This window comes from Chenopodium album, chromosome 11 (assembly GCF_948465745.1).
Source record: "Chenopodium album chromosome 11, dcCheAlbu1.1, whole genome shotgun sequence".
NCBI lineage: Eukaryota > Viridiplantae > Streptophyta > Magnoliopsida > Caryophyllales > Amaranthaceae > Chenopodium > Chenopodium album.
The window spans coordinates 22,587,771-22,609,780 of NC_137844.1; the positions used below are offsets into that span (position 1 = coordinate 22,587,771).

At 35.6% G+C, this 22,010-nt stretch overlaps 1 protein-coding gene across 1 annotated transcript; it reads left to right on the top strand.

Moving 5' to 3' along the window:
* Positions 1 to 295: 295 nt before the first annotated feature.
* On the top strand, positions 296 to 21,615 carry LOC145568738 (uncharacterized). Its single transcript, XM_081628155.1, has 4 exons — positions 296 to 1,342; positions 2,568 to 2,676; positions 3,780 to 3,915; positions 21,001 to 21,615. Exons 1-4 carry the CDS (start codon positions 402 to 404, stop codon positions 21,120 to 21,122), a joined length of 1,308 nt encoding a protein of 435 aa, XP_081484281.1. The 5' UTR covers positions 296 to 401; the 3' UTR covers positions 21,123 to 21,615.
* The last annotated feature ends 395 nt before the right edge of the window (positions 21,616 to 22,010 follow it).

Genomic DNA, 22,010 nt, shown 5'->3' on the forward strand with positions numbered 1-22,010 from the left:
TTTCATAAAAAAATTCGTAAAAAGAAAATGTAATGATTAAAAAAAATTCACAGAGAGTTTTCTACTCTGTAATCAAAACATGAAAGGGGTGTATTTTCCATCACGTTTAGCGCGAGGAACTCTAGGATTCTGTGGGATTCTCGGCCTCTCCAATTCCTCCGATCTTGGACCATTTTCCAAATACCCCAACTCCGACAACGAAAAGTCAAGTAACTTGTCTGTTTCTGAAGTCTAAAGTTAACTACCATACAGCACTAGAATATCTTCCACTGAATTAATAATTCTAGAAAAATCCAACATCTTCCCAAAAAATACAATGTCTCTCATTTTCAAAACCTCAGTTGCATTTAATACTCCTTAAAAAATCTTCTACAACTTTTAGCTTCAAAACAATAACAACAATGGTGGTTTCAACTATCTCTCATTTTCACCTCAAATTCCCACCAAAACATACCAAAATCTCCACTATTCACCCACCAAAAACCAGGTCCCAAATTCTCTGCTGCGTATCAATCGACCCTCCTGCCCTTGACTCCTCTAATGCAGGAAAAACAGACAATAAGCAGAAGGAATTGAGAGTAGTATTCGCCGCGGGCGGTGCCGGGGGTCAAATATTCCCGGCAGTAGCAATAGCAGACGAGATCAGAATCATAAACCCATATGCTAAAATTCTGTTTATTGGTACTGATTCAGGGATGGAATGCACGGCCGTGCCGTCTTCCGGGTACGATTTCTCTGCTATACCAGCTACCCCATTACTCCGCCCTATACTGTCCTTCAAAAATTTGAGCATTCCTTTAAAATGGGTAAAGTCAATGATTGCAAGTTGGAATATAATGAAGGAATTTAAACCCCAAATTGTAGTTGGAACTGGTGGTTATGTCTCTTTCCCAATTTGCCTAATTGCTGCTCTTAAAGGATTAAAAATGGTTATTCAAGAACAAAGTTCAGTTCCTGGGTTAGCCAATTGGTTTCTTTCTCTTGTTGCTGACTTAGTTTTTGTGGCTTATAATTCGTCTGTTGACCGGTTTCCAGCTGACAAGAAGAAGGTTGTTGTAAGTGGGAATCCAGTGAGGTTGTTGTTAAAGAAGAATGTGTCGAAAGCTGTGGCACGGTCGTATTTTTTCCCTAGGTTGGCTAATGTTTCGGATTCGGAGGTGGTGGTGCTGCTTGTGCTTGGGGGCTCCTTTGGGGCTAATTCTATGAACATTGCTCTATTTAATATTTACTTTCAAATGTTGGAGTTGCGGCCAAATTTGCATATTATCTGGGAGACTGGTGTGGAGTCATTTGATGAGATGGAGAGTCTTGTTCGAAATCATCCTCGATTAGTTTTGGCACCGTGAGTTTTTGCTTAGGTTCAATTTCACTTTTATGCTGTGCCATTGGTGTTTTGAGAGGTTATTATGTTCAAGATTGCATTCGATTTCTTTTTTCATTTACTTATTAGGAATGTGTATTTCACTTAATTGTTACTAGCAAATGTTTTCAGTCCATAACTTATGGATGTTATGGTTAATCCATGGAAAATACTTATTCTGATTTTGTTATAATTTCTGCAGGAAGCCAAGTCTAACATACATTTGATGGTTTTGGCATATGATTAGTTTTTCTTATTGTAATTGAATCTTCTAATGGCTTCATTATTAGGCATGTGACTCTGCAAGTAGTTGCTAGCTTTGATTTCTATAGTAACAGACCATGTGCCTTGTGGTCAATTCTATGTTTCAGCAAGTCATTATTAGGCATTTTCTATTGTTTCTTTAAATTGTTGATATTCCTAGCATATTAATTTACAAGAAGTCAATATAAATCAGTGGGCAAAATCATGATCCCTTGTCATGCAGCATTACCTTTTCACATGCAACTTCAAGGAGAACCTCTTGTCTAATGTCTAATGCAATAGGTTACATTTTCCAAATTTTGTTCTACTGATACAATGTAGAACTTTATATGATTAGATGCAAAAAGAACTGCGTTTATGCAATAAGTTCTTAGTTTTAAGAAGAAAATATGATCAGATATTATTTCTAGTGATATCCATACTTAACCATGTAAAATTTTTGTTATCACTACATAAATAATAATAAAAAAAAATGGCAAGGAATTTTCTTCTTTGTTATAAACCTTCTTCTTTATCTTCTTTGAGTTTGAGAACTTCTATGGTAAAGTTACATGACAAGCTAGTATGCCCACTGCATCAAATTTTGATTCCCTGGATAAAATGTTTTGTCAATACAATCATGCTATCTTCACTGTATATGATATGGCCTTGTTATGTTTTGTTAAAGCATTTGATGAACATAGGCTGATCCGTATCTTTTTTCTGGTTTACAGACATGCGTCTGTTGTCAAATTTGTATCTAGCCTTTTTTGTTAGTGTATATCACAGAATATTATTAATAAACCTGTTTTGTTTGTATTTTTTTTATATGTGTCAAGCTTTAATTTGCATCTTTTGAGTCCATGAGTCTATCTAATAGCCCAACCAACCCCCCCACCCCCCCCTCCTTTTCAGAATTTCAGTACATGATCTGAAAATGATTTTTATTATATATCTTTATAAGGTTTTTGCGTTCTATGGACATGGCATATACAGCAGCAAATCTTGTTGTTTCTAGGGCTGGAGCGCTGACTTGTACTGAACTACTGGTTACAGGGAAACCTGCCATCTTGGTAACAATCTTAGATTCCTTTATGGTTTTTTGATCCTTTAAATTGTTATGATCATGTCAGGTGGCTTGTATTTGGTTTTGATCATTTTTTACGAGATATTCGATTATATTATGTTGTTATGACATCTGATATGACAAATCTAGATTAATACTGCAACCTGTCTCTAGATAGAAATACTACTTCCGTTTCTTTAAAATTCCATAATGACTTTTTCACTGTCACATGTACTTTGACCATATTTTTCTACTAGTGTAAAATAGTGAATGTTATCACGTAAAATATGATTGGATAAGTCTAAATGTGTGTATTGAAATCATCAACTCTTTTTTTTTTTTTACTAAAATAAAATTCGAGATTTTAATGAGCAATTGGGAGATGAGCAGAGATCACCATGGGGTTTATCTCCTTAAAAGCAGAAATATTCAGCACCTGGGATAAATTAGAAAGTTTGACCATCTCCCAAACATCATATATTTTAGTAAACATCCTTTAACTTTCTTTGTGTAGTTCATGCTGTACTGATGAACTATAATCATGCCTAAAAATTAAGCAAAGCAATAGACATATTATAAATCATAATCAGCATCAACTTCTTTGCTTATTGGCTGCTGACTTGCACAAAAATAATACAGTAGAAAACTGTCTCAAGTCAATGTTTACAAAAGAGACTGATCAGATTGATCACCTGTCATTTTAAGCCATGTCTTATAAAAATTTGGAAAGAAATGTATCATTTTTAGATCCAATCTACCACTCCAATTGGTTAAATAGCTAAAACTATAGTTTCTTTTATTTTATAATGTAGATATTCTGTTTTCCTGCAGGTAGAACTTTTCTAGGTACTGTAGTATCTTTTGTTGTTTACAAAATATATAAATTCACGTCCTTTAAAATATTGCATCCTTATCCTGGTGAAATTGTGTAAAATTATGAATATTCTTTGGTGCATGCTTTTACTTATGTGAACATGAATGTCATTCATTGCCAATTTGCCATTTGCATTTGAGTGTCTTTTGTTTCAATTGTAGTGCTTTGGCTACCATTTATGTCATCATTCTCTGTATAAGTCTATCTTAAAGTTACTTTTATCAAACGATTTGCAGATTCCTTCTCCAAATGATGCAGAAGGACATCAATTCCAAAATGCATCTTTGATGGCAGATTTAGCTGGTTCAAGAATTTTAACAGAAGATGAACTTGATTCAACAACTCTACGAAATGCGATCAAGGACATTATAGGTATATCACATTTTCTTTAAGCTTCGTAATTATTCAAGAAACAGTAAGATATGCATTTCGTAATAATCACTGCATCCTAGAAAGATTTAAAATTCTGTTTGGTGTTTAGGACATTATCAGTATACCATTTATTCAGGAGAAAAAACATTGTTTGTTGTGCACTTAATCACTTATTATAGGCATCCCATTTTTTGTTGTGCACTCGTGTTTTTCTCCTGTTTTGACCAAAATAGATGATTTATTTCAAAGAGTTAAGTAGTTAAGTTTGTGACTTTAGAAAATTAATCAATTACCTAAATAGGGAAAATTCTTCCACATCTCTTGTTCTATTTCCTTTCCTTTGTGCTTCCTCAAACATTGATTACTTTATTGATGGGCGATCCAAGCATGTCGTTAATTGCTCAAACCTCATCAACAAAATTTATACTTAACTACACCTAGACATAGTATAGGGTAAGTCAAGGTCGATCCACGAGGAATGGAAGGTTAAGTGCTATAGTATTTCGTTAAGCTATTCCGAAGAGAATGAAAATGGTTTGGTGTAGACTAAGGTTCAACAACTAATCAAGTATGAAAAATCAATATCACAAGCACTAGGGATTTAGGATCCACATACATTTACAATAGAAATGCTAATTACAAGGAAAAATAGCAATTGCAATCAAGAGGACTCGATAGGCTATTTCCTAGGCGTCAAACTAGGGGTCTCTATGAATGACTAACTAGAAACATCACAAATCAAGTTCAATCGATAAATGTCATCTCCAAATCAATGTGTCATATCATCGGAGAGTTACAATGCAATCTAGCTTGAGAATCAAGGTTAGCTACTCCTTAACAAATCAAACACATGCACAACTTCTGTCAACCAATTTAATCACAATATCAAATCAATCAAAATCCACCATTAGCTATGATCTATCATTTATACATGCTTCACCACATCTCTAGCAAAGAATCTACTCACTACATATGGTGAAAATAAAGAACAAAACTAAAAAAATCATCAAAATCATCATCATCATTGCACGGAATAGGAAGCAGGGGCAGTGCGCCCGCGCCCTGTGGTGCGCGCCTGTGCCCTAGAGCAGGGGACTTCCTCTGTGCGATAGAAAGTTGCTAGGAATTAGCTCAGGTCAGAAGATTAGGGAGAGTTTAAGAAGATGATTAAGCAAAATTTAAGCTAAATAACGGATATTTGTATTGAAGATCAATGTAATCTAACAATACAATTACTCTTCATTCGAGAGGAAGAGTAGCTCTCCCAAAACTAAGCCAAGCTTAACAATAATTTTCTGGATGATCATTATTTCTCCTAATGAGGCCTATTTATAGAAAAAGTCTCATAACTAACTCTAACTTATTCCTCAAGACACACTAATAGGCTATGACTAATGTGCCCCTCCCTCAAATATTGATTCCTTGCAATACCCACCGCCCAAACATTCACCTTGTCCTCAAGGTGGTTTATTATCGGAACTGGATTCCCGGCCTTGGCAACAATGATCACTAGTGGCAGAAAATTCTGAATAATGCACCAGCATGTAATGAGAGATCATTGAATTTTGGGTAGAGTTGGTCTTCGTTGACTTGACTTGTGCAAGTTGCTGAGAAATAAAGTATAGCTTGGTCCTTGGATCTGGTTGGAAAACGTTTGAGTGGGTGGGGTTGATAGAGATAGGAATGGGCTGAAAAATCAAATGAGAGGAGTGGGATAAGTAATCTGGTTGTGAGAGAATGGGTTGTGAGCTAAATGTTTTAGTAATGGGCCTTGTGAAAGATGAGCCCATTTCCTCCCTTTTACCCTTTTCAGGAACCCATTCAACGTTATGGTATGAGAAGGACCCCCAAGGACTTTCCTCAGCCATGATATAATGAGCTTGGTAATTGACAAAATTACCCTTACTAGCATAAATCATTTTTGACTCCATTGTTACTGGAAGTTTCTGTAACGAATTCCATGGTGCCAAGCCACCCAAAAAATCTGCACCACCAGTGCACACACCCGGGCCACCACCAGATCCACACCCTCCGGCCCCACCACGCTCGAACACACCCCCTAGTGAATTTCTTGCGAGACCATTACATCCTATACTCGGTTTCTCACCGGCGACACCTTGACCACTGCTTTCCTGGCCACCAGATGCTCCAGTGGTAAAACCACCTCCACCAATAAACTCGATGTTACCACTGCCACTGCCACCAGATCTGCCGTTGCCTCTACAACCACTCACCGTCAATCTCGGGCCCTGATTTGAGCTCTTCGACCGGAAGCCAAACATCCCACCACCACTACAATTTTCGACACAACCTCCTGGACCACCACCCGAACCACAACATCCGGCGCCACCTCTCTCAAATATTCCACCATACAAACCACCAACAAAACCACCTGCCTTATTTCTCAACCCACTGCTCTCAAAATCACTGCTAACACCACTCGCAAAAGGCACACCACCACCGGTAAATCCACCTGCAAACTCACCACGGCTTCCACCAGCACCTCCACGACATCCTCCACCCAATTTCTCCACCATCACGCCACCAGAGAAGCTGCTAATGATGGAACAAAAGTTTTGCTCACATCTGGAAATTTCCTCACCTATGGAAATGGTGGCTGACTGCAACTCCTCGCCGATGAAGATGTTCTCTGGAACTTCCTCCTCCTCCATTAAATCTGCTTGGTTCTCTTCATCCTCAAGCTCTTCTTCCATTTCCTTCAACTCCAATTTCATGGAAGAGAAAATTGGAGAAAATACATCATCAAAGATTTTCTCCAGATTTCTTTGAAGGTTATCAACAATCCTCTTCGTTGATTCCTCCATCCTTTCGGAGACTTGCTCAAGTGACCAAATCGGAGCTCCGGCGACCTCCATTCTCCTCTTTTTTTTTTTTTTTTTTTTTTTTTTTTTTTTTTTAAATGGCAGAAAACAGAATTTTCAGAGGGTGATTCTACCGGGACAGAACTGCTCTGATACCATTTGCTAGGAATTAGCTCAGGTCAGAAGATTAGGGAGAGTTTAAGAAGATGATTAAGCAAAATTTAAGCTAAATAACGGATATTTGTATTGAAGATCAATGTAATCTAACAATACAATTACTCTTCATTCGAGAGGAAGAGTAGCTCTCCCAAAACTAAGCCAAGCTTAACAATAATTTTCTGGATGATCATTATTTCTCCTAATGAGGCCTATTTATAGAAAAAGTCTCATAACTAACTCTAACTTATTCCTCAAGACACACTAATAGGCTATGACTAATGTGCCCCTCCCTCAAATATTGATTCCTTGCAAAAGTGTTCACAAAGACACTAATTTGGAGGTTCTCAAATAACATCCATAAATCCTCATTGATACCCAATTTGATCATATCTTGCCGGTGATAGTGGCGAGAGGGTCTTCAGGTTCTTTTTTGAGATCTTGTAGATTGGTTTATGGAGTGGGTTTTTGAATTTTAGAGTGGGCAAAGGTAGAGGCTCATCGGACTCTCGTGTTTGGGCTGTAGGTTCCTCGATTCTCACTTGAGTTTCCTTTCCTTTTCTCTTCTTTGAGGACAAAGATTTCAAGATTTTTGACATGATGATTCCACAAAGATGAAAACCAATGAACCAATATATCAACCTATAAACACTAGCAACACCACAACACCACCAATACTTCAACAAAACTACCACAACCAACACCACAATGCTACTATCACAACCAAGAGACATTTTCCAACTTCATCAAATAGCCACCAAAATTGCATGACCAAGCTAAACAATCAACAACAACAAATGTTAAGCAAAATGAATTAACCAACAACAATCATATACATCAACATTATCATATATTAATCATCAAAGTAACCAAAAACAATAATACTACTATTCACAATCATGAAATAATCAAATTCTCAATAAAAAATGATGAAACAATCTAAAATAGGAGTAGAGAAGATGACTAAACCATATAGGGAGCAAGATTAACCAAGTTTTGAGCACTAATCCTCCCCAATTCAAAAATCCCTTAATTTGACTCCAAAGGTGGATTGAGCTTGGGGAAGAAGAAATGGTGGAAAGTAGTATGCAAATTGGTTAAATTGATGAAAAATGAGTAGGAATTTGATGATTTTGTGTGAGGAATTAGTGATTTAGAGTGATAAATGGAAGATGTGAGGGTTAGGGTTTGTGTTTATCTTGAGAGAGGATGAGGGTCGTGAGGTAGGATACAAGGAAATAAGGGAAAAAGAAAAGAAAGAAGAAGAAGTAGGCACGACAACAGCTCGTGCGCGTCTGCGCAACGAGGCCTGCACGTCTGAATACTTCTCTTTTTTCGAAAAATTGTAGTTCTGTTTTAATTGCTTCTTTTCATTTTGGCCAATTGCTTCTTTGTCTGCATTCATCAATGGATTTTGGCTCATGATCCTCATCATCATTCATGACATCTAATACCACATTGCACACAAAAACATCATCGACATCGATTTGGTCTTGGTTCCATGCAAAAACATCATTGTCAAGTACTAGGTACTATCTTTTTTCATCATGTCTAAGGTATCTTCCGGAGATATTTCAATAAAAATCATTTGCAACTTGGGCTTATCCTTCTAGGACATCAATTTTAATCGCAGCATTTTCAGCTGGTATATGTGACTTTGTCACTTTCTTGTGCCAGTGTGACAATTGATTTGCTAATCTATGTAAATGAATTATTTTTTGGACTTCCAATTCACATTGTTTAGTACGAGAATCTAGGTGAGACATTGATAATTCATTCTAACTAATTTCCTTTTCTAGCTGTTAGTTTTCTCCCTCTAATGTTGGAAAACTGACTCATCAAAATAATAGTATGCAAAACGAGCCGTAAATAAATCTTCTGTAGTTGGCTCTAAATACTTAATTATCTATGGAGATTCATATCTAACATATATCCCTAATCTCCTTTGAGGACTCATTTTTGTGCGTTGCGGTGGAGCATTTAGAAAATATATTGCACATCCAAATATTCTCAAATGGAATACATTTGGTTCTAGACTAAAAACCAATTATGATGGGGAGAACTTATAATAACTTGTTGGTCTCATGCGAATTAGTGGTGCTGCATGTAATATAGCATGTCCCCAAGCAAAAATTGGGTGCTTGGATTTCATAAGTAATGGTATAGCAATCAACTCCAAACGTTTACTTAACGATTCCATTAGACCATTTTTGTGTGAATATGTGCTATAGGATATTCAACACTAATGCCAATTGACAATGTAAATTCACTGGCATTATCAAGACTCGAATAACCTTGATAGGAAGTTTGGAAAATGTGCTCGTAGTCTGATCTACTGTGCATGAGCAAGTAGTCTCCCAGACGCGAGTTGATAACAATGATATAAGTGACCATGTAGTTGATGCATCTATTAAAACCATAAAATATCTAAATGGTCCACACGAAGGATGAATTGATCCACATATATCTCCTTGTATACGTTCCAAAAAAGTAATTGATTCATAATTTATTTTGGTTAGTGATGGCCTTAGTATTAACTTGCCTTATTGAGCAAGCAACACATGAAAAGTTATTATAAAGAATATGCTGGCTCTTTAATGAGTATTCACATGAATTTTCAGTTATTTTTCGCATCATTATTGAAGCAGGGTGGCCTAACCGGTCTTGCCAAACTTTAAAAGTTATCAGTATAGCATATGATTCAATTGTAGTGGAAAAAGTCGGTAATTTCTCCATAATAAGTTTATTGCCTTGGGTTATACTCGTGATGTGAAGGAATTTGTTATTTACTTTACTGATTGTCTCAATACGGTATTCATTTTGTCGAATATCTTTAAAACTTAGTAAATTTCTTTGAGACTTAAGGGAGTATAATGCATCAATAATTTCCAATTTTGTTCCCCTTGACAATAAAACATTTGCTCTTTCGGAACCTTCCATAATCTTTCTACTACTATTCACACTAATCTCTTTCCTCATCAACTGTGAAAAATATTTCTTATTCTTAAGTATAGTGTGAGTGGTTACAATGTCTACTAGACATTAATCTTCACCATTGGTTGATGATTGATCTCCAAAGGGATTTATATTCTACTTGAAAAAAGGAATTAAAGTAAGAGTTACAAAAACAAATAACATAACTTAAATTAATAACATGACTGGTAATAATAATGAAATATTTGAAAACATAAAAGTCTAAAACAAATGTCCCATAACTCATAAAATCATAGTACTAAAGTAACATAAAATAAATGCAAGCTAATAGAGTTTATTCGTCAATGGATCATAAATTATTCAATTATTTTCTTTGGGAGTAGTAAACAAATCAACCGCTTCTAGGTGAGTTGTATCACCATAATCGAAATCACCTTCACCATCTCGTACACCAAATTGTTTTCCTCTTTCTTTCTATTTGGTGGATTGTTGATAAAATGTCCACAAGGTGTTTTGGTGTACAACACACACACGTGACCAATGGCCTTTAACTCCACAACGGTAACATATATTTCCATTTTAATCCTTATCATTCTTGTTTCCGTCTTTATTATCCCACTTTTGCCGAGAGTATAAGTTCCCAAAATGACCACCTTGACCACGACCATATTCACGTCCACGACCACGACCCCGACTGCTGGCGTGGTCTCTATTTTTTAGCTCTTTCAGCCTATTCCATTATGGGATGTGGCATTCGCTTCAGGGATTGGGTAGAACGAAGCCAGTTTGGTGTAATTCGTGATTTTTCATTAATAGTTCATTATTTTGCCCAGTCACAAGGAGACAAGATATTAATTCTAAATATTTTTGGAAACCTTTTCACGGTATTGTGTCTGAAGGACAACATTATTTGCATGAAAAACTATGTTAATCGGACACGGCTAAAATCGCGAATTGTCCGTGGACATGACACGACATGGACACGGGACACGTGTCCGACCTTCACTGGACACTTCCATTAAGAGTGGAGAGGAAAAAAGGAGAAACATGAAAGAAAAACACATCTTGTTTGAAGACCACAATTGATAAAGGGAAGGTGGAAGGAAGAAGATTGCCATTTATTAGGATAATTTATCAAGAAAAGGTTATGATAAAAAAAAAGGGGTAGACATAATGAAAAATTTAAAGATTTTGTTATATATAATATATTTATATAATAAGTGACATATTGATGTGTCCCCGTACCCGTGTCCAAATATTGGACAAAATCCACGTGTCCTAAAATTTTGGAATTTGTCGGATCGGACACTTGGATATGTGTCCGTGTCCGACACCTATTCTCGAGTCCATGTAACATAGATGGAAAGTACAATATGTTTTTTCTAACATTTCTGCGTCTGTGATTTTCTTTTCACATAATTTCAATTGTGATATAATTCTAAACATGGCTGAGTTGTATTCAATCACAGGCTTAAAGTCTTGTAATCTTAAATGTAACCAATTATAACGAATTTTTGGTAATATCACAGTTTTTTGGTCATACCTTTTTTTTTAGATTACACCAAAGAACTTGTGGGTCTTTAACAATGAAGTACACGGTCTTAAGGCCTTTATGAAGGTGATGACAAAGGAATACCATAGCTTTAGCCTTGTCTTGGCTCGTTGTTGTATTATTTTCTTTGAAAGTAAAAACTAAGTCCTTTTACATCTAGATGAATTTCAGCATCTAACACCCAAGACAAATAGTTGTTTCCAGTAATATCAAGAACAACAAATTCGAGCTTTGTAAGGTTTGACATGATTCACTTTTCTAGGGGGGAATTGTAAAGTTGCTAATATTAATATGGTTGAATTCCTTTGTACGTTTTCTTACTCGGCTAGCTGATAACGTGTTAAATATAGAGAGAAATGTAGAGAAAGATATATAAGAGAATTTTTGTTGTGTATATTATTTCTTAAAATATGATATATGCATGTATATTATATAGGGTTCCATCATCGGATAAGATTAAGTACCCAAGTCTAGAATATTCTAGATAGTATATGAGATAATAGTCATCCACTTATCATTTCATAAGAAAATTTATAATACTTCCTCCATCCTTTTATTAAAGACTTGTATTCCTTTTTTGGCAAATCAAAATTAAAAACATATTTCTATTTTAAGGTTGTACTATTTGAGAATATTCTCCACTTTTTGATTAGTTGTCATTACTTTTTTATACTAATAATGACTTTTAATATCAACTTCCAACACTTTCTTTCGTCCCCTCTTCAATTATTCCCAACCACTTTTTTTTTTTTTTTTTTTTTCTCTCTATCTCGAATCCAACATGCACTTATGTACTTCCACCAAATTTCTTAATTTCTGTGAAAATACCCAAAAAGGTCTTTAATAAAGAGATTGAGGGAGTATTATAATATTGAGGTTACAATTACTAGAGGTAAAATAACAGTTAATATCTACTTTATGTGCCCCCTCTAATAAGATCTAAGGGTTAAACGTCTGATAAAGCTAAGCTAAATTTTCCACTCACTTGGCACATAAGCTAGGTTATTATTCTCATGTGTCACAATTGTTATGTTTTTATACCAATGTGTCAAAGGGCTACTTATAAACCAAATTGGTTATTGATAGAGTTATGAGAAAACTTAATTATGTTGACGAGTATACAAGAGTATATATAGTACAAGATTAGGGCATTGAACATCATCAAACTATGACTAGGTACATTAGCTAATAGTAATGAATATCTTTGACGATCAACTTAAAAGAGTAAATCAAGAGATAATACAAAACTATAAACAGTAACTAATAATGATAATGATATATGATGATATTATTATCCTTTACACGCCCTACAAGATGGACATCCTAAACGAGAGACCGATCTTGGATATAGTGTCGCAAATCTTGTTCATCAATGTAGGAATTGAAGTGTAGGTGAGAATGATTGCATTGCATTGTAATGATTCAAGAGGGTTTAGAAAGAGTTAATTGAGTATTGGAAGTTTTTCTTATTTTCTTTTTTTTTCCGATAAAGGGTTGTGGTGAGTATAAGGTTTTTTTTTTTTTTAAATTTTTTTTTAATACTACTTCCGTTTTTAATATTGTATCACTTGTCTTTTAAGGAAGTTTCACATATTGCACCATTTTCATTTTAGGAAAATAATTATCTCTGTTCACATTACAAATACCTAACATACCCTTACTTTTTTCACACTTGTTCTTTAGTATATTTACATCACATGGACACTTTTGTATTTTTACATTTCTCTCTCTTCCTTTTTCCCATTTACCAAAATTATTGTGCTCAACATGTACGGTACAATAATTAAAAAAAAAACGGAGGAAGTATGAAAAAATTATAGCGAATAAGGAGTTGCTTAATGGTTGTTTTTTACGGTTTTTGTGACACATGAACCATTGATTACAAAATTAAAATGAAGAATTTTGCTAGCGTGTACTTGTAACGTACGGGAAAAAAAAATGTAGGGTTCCAGCACCATCATTGAAGGCGAGAATTAAAAATGTAATGGTGGTGATGGTAGTTTAGAAGGAAATTTTAAGTTTCTCCGCAATGGTTTTGGAGGAAGAAGATGAATGTAAGATTGTTAAACATTTGGTAAATACATTACATGGTGTCACAAAGAGATTGTTTTCCTACAAAGGGTTTGGAGTAAAAAAAAATATGACAATTGGCATTTCTTGGTAGATGAACTAAAGGGTGCCAAAAAGTTGTGAGCTGAAATTTGAATTGGATTTGAGGCTTTCTCGGGTGAAGAGATTAGCTTGTTTGGTGGTGAGTATATCATTATTGTGCCATTGATAAGGATGAGAGGAAAGGAAATAAATATGAACACCATCATTTGTCGACTTCAACAATGGGTCTTGATTGTGTAACCATTGGAAGTGATATTTGGGATAGCGGAAGCATAGGCATGAATTTGAAGCTTTGATACCATGATAGAGTTATGAGAAAGCATAATTATATTGATGTACAAGAGTATATATAGTACAAATTAGAGCATTCAACATCACCAAACTATTCTTGGTACATTTAGTAAGGGATATCTTTGATAATCAACAAAAAAGAGTAAATCAAGGAATTACACAAAACTATAAACAGTGGAGTAACTAATAATGATAATGATATGATGATATTGTTATTCTTTTCGATTATTTGCCAACACATTCTTAAAATCTCACATTATTTTTTTTATTTTTTTTCCTAATCATATAACTTCTTCACTCATTTACAATTTTTTAATTTCTTAAATTAAAATTAAATATAATTAGTTAGGGAGTTATTTATAACCATCTATTCCTGCAAATCAAAATTAATCTAAAGATATATAACAAAAACCCTTAAATCAATCAACGCTTTAATCCCATAAGTGGGATCGGCTACACGAACCAAAAGTGATTATTCTATGTAGTTATTGATAAAAATCTTTCTCCTCTACCCCGTACGATCCAATGTCTCATCCTCATGCAAATCCATATACTTCATATCCTTCCTAACTCTTTCCAACCAAGTCATTTTCGGTTTCCCTCTTCCTCGTTTAACCCCTTCATGGTCCTACTCCTCCACTCTTCGTACCTGCGCACCCTTGGCTCTCCGTCTTACATTCTCAAACCAATGCATGCGATTTTCCCTTAGTTTTCCTGCAACACCTTCTTTCTTGTGAATAACCTCATTTTTTATTCTATCTCTTAGAGTGTTCCCGCGCATCCACCTTAACATGTGCATTTCCGTAACCTCCATCTTTTTAATGTGCTCCCTCTTAGAAACCCAACATTCTGTAACATATAGCAACATTGGTTTTATGGCAGTCCCGTAGAATCTCCCCTTTAAGTGTAAGGGAATGCTTCGGTACATAACACTCTCGTGACCGCTCTCTATTTAAGCCACCCCGACTTAATCCTCTAGGCCATGTCTTAATCAATTTCACAATTTTTCTGGATGATCGACCTAAGATATTTAAAACGTTTACTCATGGTTACATCCTTTCCATCCAAACTCACCACATCATCGCTTGTCACCCTCTGAGTACTAAAGTGGCATACCAAATATTCAGTTACCTCGACTTAGTTTAAACCCTCTAGATTCCAACCTCTGCCTCCATTGCTCCAATTTGGCATTAACCCCATCTTTAGTTTCATGCAAACAACTTACACCGTGGAACCTCGTCTTAAATTGGTTTAGTTACTTCATCTAGATCGTTGCAAAAAGAAAAAAGCTTAATGTTGACCCTTGATGCAATCTAATTGTAATAGGAAAATCTTTTGTCAACCCTCCACATGTACTCACATTTGTTGACACATCTCAACACATATCCTTAACCAGGTCCACGTACCTTCGCGTGATACCTTTCTTTAACATTGCCCACCAGAGTATCTCTCGAGGCACCTTATCATTTGCCTTCTCTAAATCAATGAAGACTATATGAAGTTAATTTTTTTACCCTATAAAACTCTATCATTTCTCTTATCAAATGGATTCCTTCTATAGTAGATCTCCCAAGCCAAATTGGTTATCCGAAATGCTTGTGCATGCCGTCAACCTATGTATAATCATTCTTTCCTACAACTTCATAGTGTGGCTCATAAGCTTGATGCCTCGATTGTTAGAACAATTTGGTGCGTCTCCTTTGTTTTTATAGATCGCGATCAAGGTGCTTTTCCTCTAATCTTGCGGGATCCTTGTAGCCCTCCATATCTTGTTATAGAGGCCTGTTAACCACTTAATATCAATCTTACCCAAACACCTCCACGCCTCTATCGGTATACCATCAGGTCAACCGTCTTCTTAGGCTTCGTCTTCTTCAGTGCAATCTCCATCTCTAATCTCCTAATCCTCCGCACATACTCCACGTTGATTTCTTCATCACAATTGATTGAAGTACCCTTTCTACTTGTCCTTGGTGTTCTTATCTTGTACTAGCACAATTTGGTTCTTATCTTTGACACACTTTACTATGCCAAAATCCGTCCTTGCCTCTTGTCTTCTCTTCGCCATCTACAAATGATATTTTCTCCCTCCTTTGAGTCCTTGGAGTCAAGCTTTTCATAAACCTCCCGATAAGCCTTTTTTTTTTTTCACTTGTTGAACAGCTGCCTTTGCCTTACTCTTAGCCTCCTTGTAAGCTGCAAAGGTTTTGTCGCTCCTACATTTACCCACGGCTTGATAACATTCCCCTTTTTTGCTTAATTACTGCTTTCACGTCTTCATTCCACCACGAAGTATCTCTCGAAGTTCTCCCTCTTGATTCCCCTAAGATCGCTTTGGCCACTCTCAAAGAAACAGTTCTTTATTTGTAACCAAGTCATGTTTGGATCCACCTCTCCGTTCTAATCCGCCTACTTGATTACTTTTTTTGTAAAAACCTTACTATTTGCATCCCTTAGAGTCCACCATCTTATCCTTGACTCCTGTTGTCATCCTTTTTTTCTTTACCTTCTCTTTTAAACAAATAATCATAACCAAAAGCCGGTGTTAGGCGACCACACTCTCTCTTGGGATGACATTGCAGTTTAAGCAAATTTGTCTATCCGTCTCCTTTTGAGCACGAAGTTTATTTGTGTTGCATTTGCTCCACTCCGGAAAGTTATCAAGTGGGAATCCCGCATCTTAAATCAAATATTATTCAAAATTAAATTATATGGTTGGGCAAAAATCATAATAGCCTCGCGTCACTCAGCCCATACCCAAAGCCTCCATGAATACTTTCAAAGCCATCTCGGCTTACCCAAACATGCCCTATTTAAATCAACTGCAATATATAATTTCTTTATGGTGGACACTCTCTACCACCTCATCTAAATCCTCCCAAAACATCTAAAACAACTCGGGGAGCATAAGCATTAATAACATTCACAATTTCCTTGCTATAGGTCTCTAATTATATCAACAACTCCTATGCTTGAAATTGTGAAAGGTGGCTCAAACTTAGAACCTCTTCTATTAGGCTTGGACGTGGTTCAAACATGAGTTGAAAATGAGTGTCGTAAATTTGTATGTGTCCATTTTTTTAAAAAAAATTGAACTATTTGGACTTTTACACTATTCACACAATCTTCTTTGACCATCTTTTGTGATTTATGTGCAAAGAAAAATACAATCATGTGAGATCTTGTTAAAATTCGTCTCGATATCTAATTTTCAAATACCAACATTTTACAATTTTAATAAATTATGGGAAATTTGTGAAAAAACCTTTTAAAATAACTTTTTTCGGAAAAAACCTTATAAATTTTAATTGGCAACTTAAAACCTAATTATAAATTTTTATTGTTGAAGACAACTAAGAACCTCTAATTCACTTAATTATCTTTTAACTTCTCTTATTTCCTCTAATTACCTTCTAATTCTTACTTAACTATTTAATAATTAAATTAATGTATAAATTAAAAAAAAATAAAAAATAACCATCACCACCCCACCACTAGCCAACCACCCCATCTCCTTCTCCCTCCCCAATACGAGCTGCCGTCGAGAACTCCCTACTCTTGGTGACCAACCTCCACCACCGGACGACCACCTTCCCTTTCCCCCACTACAACCACCCACGGACCCACCCCTCCTCTCTGAACCCTAACCCTAACCACCCTCCCTCCTCCCTTTCCCTTGTCGTTTTTGCTCAATTTCATAAAACTCCATTTTTTCTTTCCTCTTCTTCCATCAATTCACTGGCATTTCTTCAATGCAAACCATAATCAAGCTGAAATTTCAAAGCTTAGAAAAATCCTTAATTCAATTAACACAATAAACGATGCTTGCTAACAAAAATTATCACAAAGAAAAGGCCTTCCATCAAAAGTAAACTTCTTTTTCTGGGTTAATTGTTGGAAACTTTGGGATCATTTTTGTAGAAAATACTAGAACTAGTAGAATATAGGTGTTATTGGGGGTGATGCACATCATGGCATTGAGTATGGAAAAGGCGGTTTGGAGAGGGTAAAGGGGAAAGGGGAGGGGGTCGGCTTGGCGGTGGAGGTGGGTCGCCAGGGATTGGGGGGGGGGGGGGATGGTTCTAGGCAATGTTTGGGATGGGGGAGGGGGAAAGGGAGGGGGTGGCTGTGGTGGGGGCGGTAGGTTTTTTTTTTTTTTTTAATTTATAAATTTATGTTATTATTAATTAGTTAAGTGAGAATTATGAGTAATTAGAAGAAATAATGGGAAATTTAAGGTTAATTGAGTGAATTAGAAGTCTAGGTTGTCTTCAACAAAAAAGTTTTATATTTTGGTTTTAAGTTGCCAAAAATTATTTATAAGGTTTTTCCCAACTAAAAAGTTGCTTTAATTGGTTTTTTTGACAAATTTTCCTAATTATAATCAAAGATATAAATTACCAAATTATTGCATTGGCAAATGTGAAATGACAAATGGTACAATTAAAATAAGGGGAGGAAGTAGCTTATGGTGAAAAAGCTACCTTTCAATAGTAAGTTAAACACGCTATTCATTTGAAATTTTGAATCTTATGTGATTTATTCTAGCTATGAGTTGCTCAACTCAACTTGTTATCATATCACTACTTGAGTTTTGATCAAGTTGAACTCTAGTGGTTTGTGTTTAGTCTTCTCTCATTATCACCCCTTGACCAAATAACAACAATCTTACGTCTAAATTTGACCAAGTTAGCCCGAATAGTTCGTGCGTTGTTTCATCCTATTATCGCCCCTTGACCAAGTAACAAAAACAAATATAATATTCTACCTGTGTTTTTCCTACATAGGCCTGTCAACTAGTTTAGAGATAAATTCTAAGAGATATTTTGGATCTTCTACCACGTGATTTCGGACAAGTCTTTCTTTATTTTTGAGCAAGAAGCGGAAATACAAAAAGAAAAATCTCTGACCATGCTTCGATTCCGTCCGTTTGTAGTGTCTTGAACAGCCTTTTGGCGGATGCAGACAGACAGGTGCCTCCAGGTTGGAGCATGGCTGACCTTGTGGTTGCCGTAACTCATACCTTTGCCCAATTCCCTCTAATAAGCCAGTATGACTCCCTGGATATTCTTATCAATGGTGACACTAGTCTACTGTTGTACCAAAAGAGTGTCTGGAAAAGCATTTTTATTTTATTTTTATTATTATTTTTTCTAAGTATCAGCTTCAGGAGTTTTGCATAACTCAAGCTTAGAAGCTAAATAGCTTAACAACAATAGCTTGCGTTCTCAAGGGGGCTTGATTTTCACAGATAACCCTTGAAATAAAGCATTACAGCATTGAGAAAAAAAAAAAAAAAATTAAAAATAGAGGATTAAATCTCTTCTATATTTATGATTCAATGCATCCAATGAATATCACCTAGAACCTCTGCATCTTAGTTATGGCCTGCATTAATATTGCAAATTTTTGAACAACACAAATTATCTTGACAAACAGGAAGTACAAAAACTAGCCAATTTTTCTCTTTATCCGATGGAGATAAACTCTACATGGGCCACCATCTTGTGCAACTGTGAGGAAGATCAATTTGTTATAAGTTGGTTTAGAAAATGTGGCTATGTGTTTTTTGGTTGTATAAATCCCAGCATCAGTACGACCATTTATTGCAAAGGCCTCCTCCAAGCAGCAAGCAGGTGCATTTTAATCATGCACTTGAGATTGTATTGACTACTGTTGGGCCCGGTCATCCACGTTGTCGAGCCGCATGCACACTCCACAACACATTAGTATGATATCAAATTTGTTTCATCATATGGTCAAACTTTTCTATATTGAATGAAAGATGGAAAAACATCTGGTAATTTTTTTTTAAGCCAAATATTTAACATTTTTTACAAAATATTGGCTCATTAAACTTTCTATGTTTTTTATCTATTGTGAAGGCCTCCTCCACCCGTAAAACCAAGTTAGAATTCTGTTGTCCGGCCATAGGACGATTTTGATGGATGTGAATAATTTTTAAACATCAAGGTGGTTTGTAATAAAACTATGCCGTTTAACTGCATGAGATAAGTAATTACCGGTTTAGAGGGAAGAATTTTTCAAGTTAAGATATGGGCACTAGATAGTAAGACCAATATCAAAGTATCAGACATGTTACCAAGAGTCTACTATTTTTTGTAGCTGCCTCACTTGACCATCTGAAATATAAATTTCTCATGGATTTAGTTACAAACAGAGAATGTACCCAGTGAGTAGTTAAACTCAAATACCAAATTTTCTGTAGTGAAATTAATGTTATACTGCCTCCTTTTCAGCATGTGAGCAGAATGGTCATAGGGAGAAAAGAAGAGGAAGATAGAAATAGGTATACAGCAGGGCTAGATTGTTTCTGTATGGCCTTTAATGTGCTGCTTGGAGCAAGATTTACATAATGGGGATGCAATTTAGAAACAGACTGTTATCATGGTGACTACAATATGAGAAAATAAACTGTTAAATGTTTAAAAGAAAAAAAGAAGGTTAACATTCTAATCGAAATCATCAAACGCATAGTACAGCAGAAATATATCAGTGCTAATCATGCTTAACGTTGAACTAAAAACTGAAACAAAGAACCCTATGTATTTTAATATGCTAGATTATTTTCAAATGACAGTCATCTATTTACAAAATGTGGAAGCTATACAAATTAAATAAGTGCCCAAATTTTGATTTATACAGCAGAGTTTGATAACAAAGACCTTGTAGTATTTAAAAAACTCTGTTGATTCTTTTCCTTGAGTTTTTACCGAGTTATTTTAAATTCTACTGGCAATGTAATTCATAAATTTTATGACAGTTTGGTATCATATGTCAGTAGTCTTTGAACAATAACTCTCAAGATGTTCTGCATTTCTTCCACAGCCAATGGCGAGCCTAAGCTTGTTGTCTCAGACTTTGCTTCGAATATGTGAATACCACACAATCTGTTGGATTACGTGGGTTCAAAAGAAAGTTTATATGATCAATTACTTGGAATTATAGTCATAGTTTCTTTTCCTTTCTCAATTATAATTTAATTTGTTAGTGCCCTTCAGTAATTCTCTTGCCTTTCGTATTAGCTTTTTATGAGTTCTTTTATTTATTTTGTTGGTTGTGGGAATCATTTTTGTCCTATGATTCTAAATTACGAATTTAGGTAATATTAATGCAAATCCTCGTCATTATTGTCATGTTTCCTGACTTCTGCTTGTCGGTTGTAATGAAGGTTTGTAATCTGGAATTTCATTGCAGATAATGATCTTCTTATGGCAGCAATGTCTGATAGAGCTTTACAAGCAGCAAAGCCAAATGCTGGTGCTGAGATTGCTGAGCGTGTGGTTGCTCTGGTCGAATTAGCATCTGTGAATGCATGATAGCTGAAGAATAGGAAAGCTGTTCTTGAGTTATAACAGGATTTGTATGCTCTCGAGTCATGCACGAGTATCAGTGCTGTTGGCAATTTTTACCAGTGAAGTTGCCAATTTGTTGGACATGGAGCAGCGCATTTTTATGTTCCTATGGTTTACACTTCTGCAGGATACATATTTCGGACCACTGATGTTTCACCTTCTGCTTGAAATGGCGTCCCTGCATTAGTAGTACAGTGAATAGAGGATTGTGCATAACATATTTTACCTCTATACTCCTATGACTATATTAGTCAGTTGAAATAAATGTCAGGCCATTTGTGAAATAGCTGATCCCATTTGATCCTCACTATTGCAAGTAACTCAGAGCTAGAGTTTATCTTGCTTGAAATTTCATTTCGTTTTTCTAAGTTTTTAAAGCGAGGGATGTGTAGAAGAGCTTAAAGTAAATTCATCAGCAAGAACAAAAGTAAATTAGAAAGGGAGGCACAATAATTTGGTGTTCTCAGCCCTAGGAAGATTTCTCATTCTTTATATATCACCAATTTACATTACTGTCCAAAAAGACAACAGACAATTGATGATGATCTTGCTGGGCATATATACTTTAGTTTGGAAGAACTTCTGCAATCAGAGGCAGAGACTGTGCTTGGAGACTCAAACTCCGATGAAGAAGAAGAGGTATGGATTTGTAGCGATCTTGAAATGGATAGTGATATTGATGAAGAAAGTGATGCATCTTTGCATGAAAATTCAGAGCTTACAGACCTAACTGAAACTAAACAAGTAATAAATCAAAAACCTAGGGAACAGACTTAAGAAACAAAGGGAGTATTTATCATAGAGTTTGTTAGCATTGTCTAAGGAATGGAAACTACCAAGAGGGGCATTAAA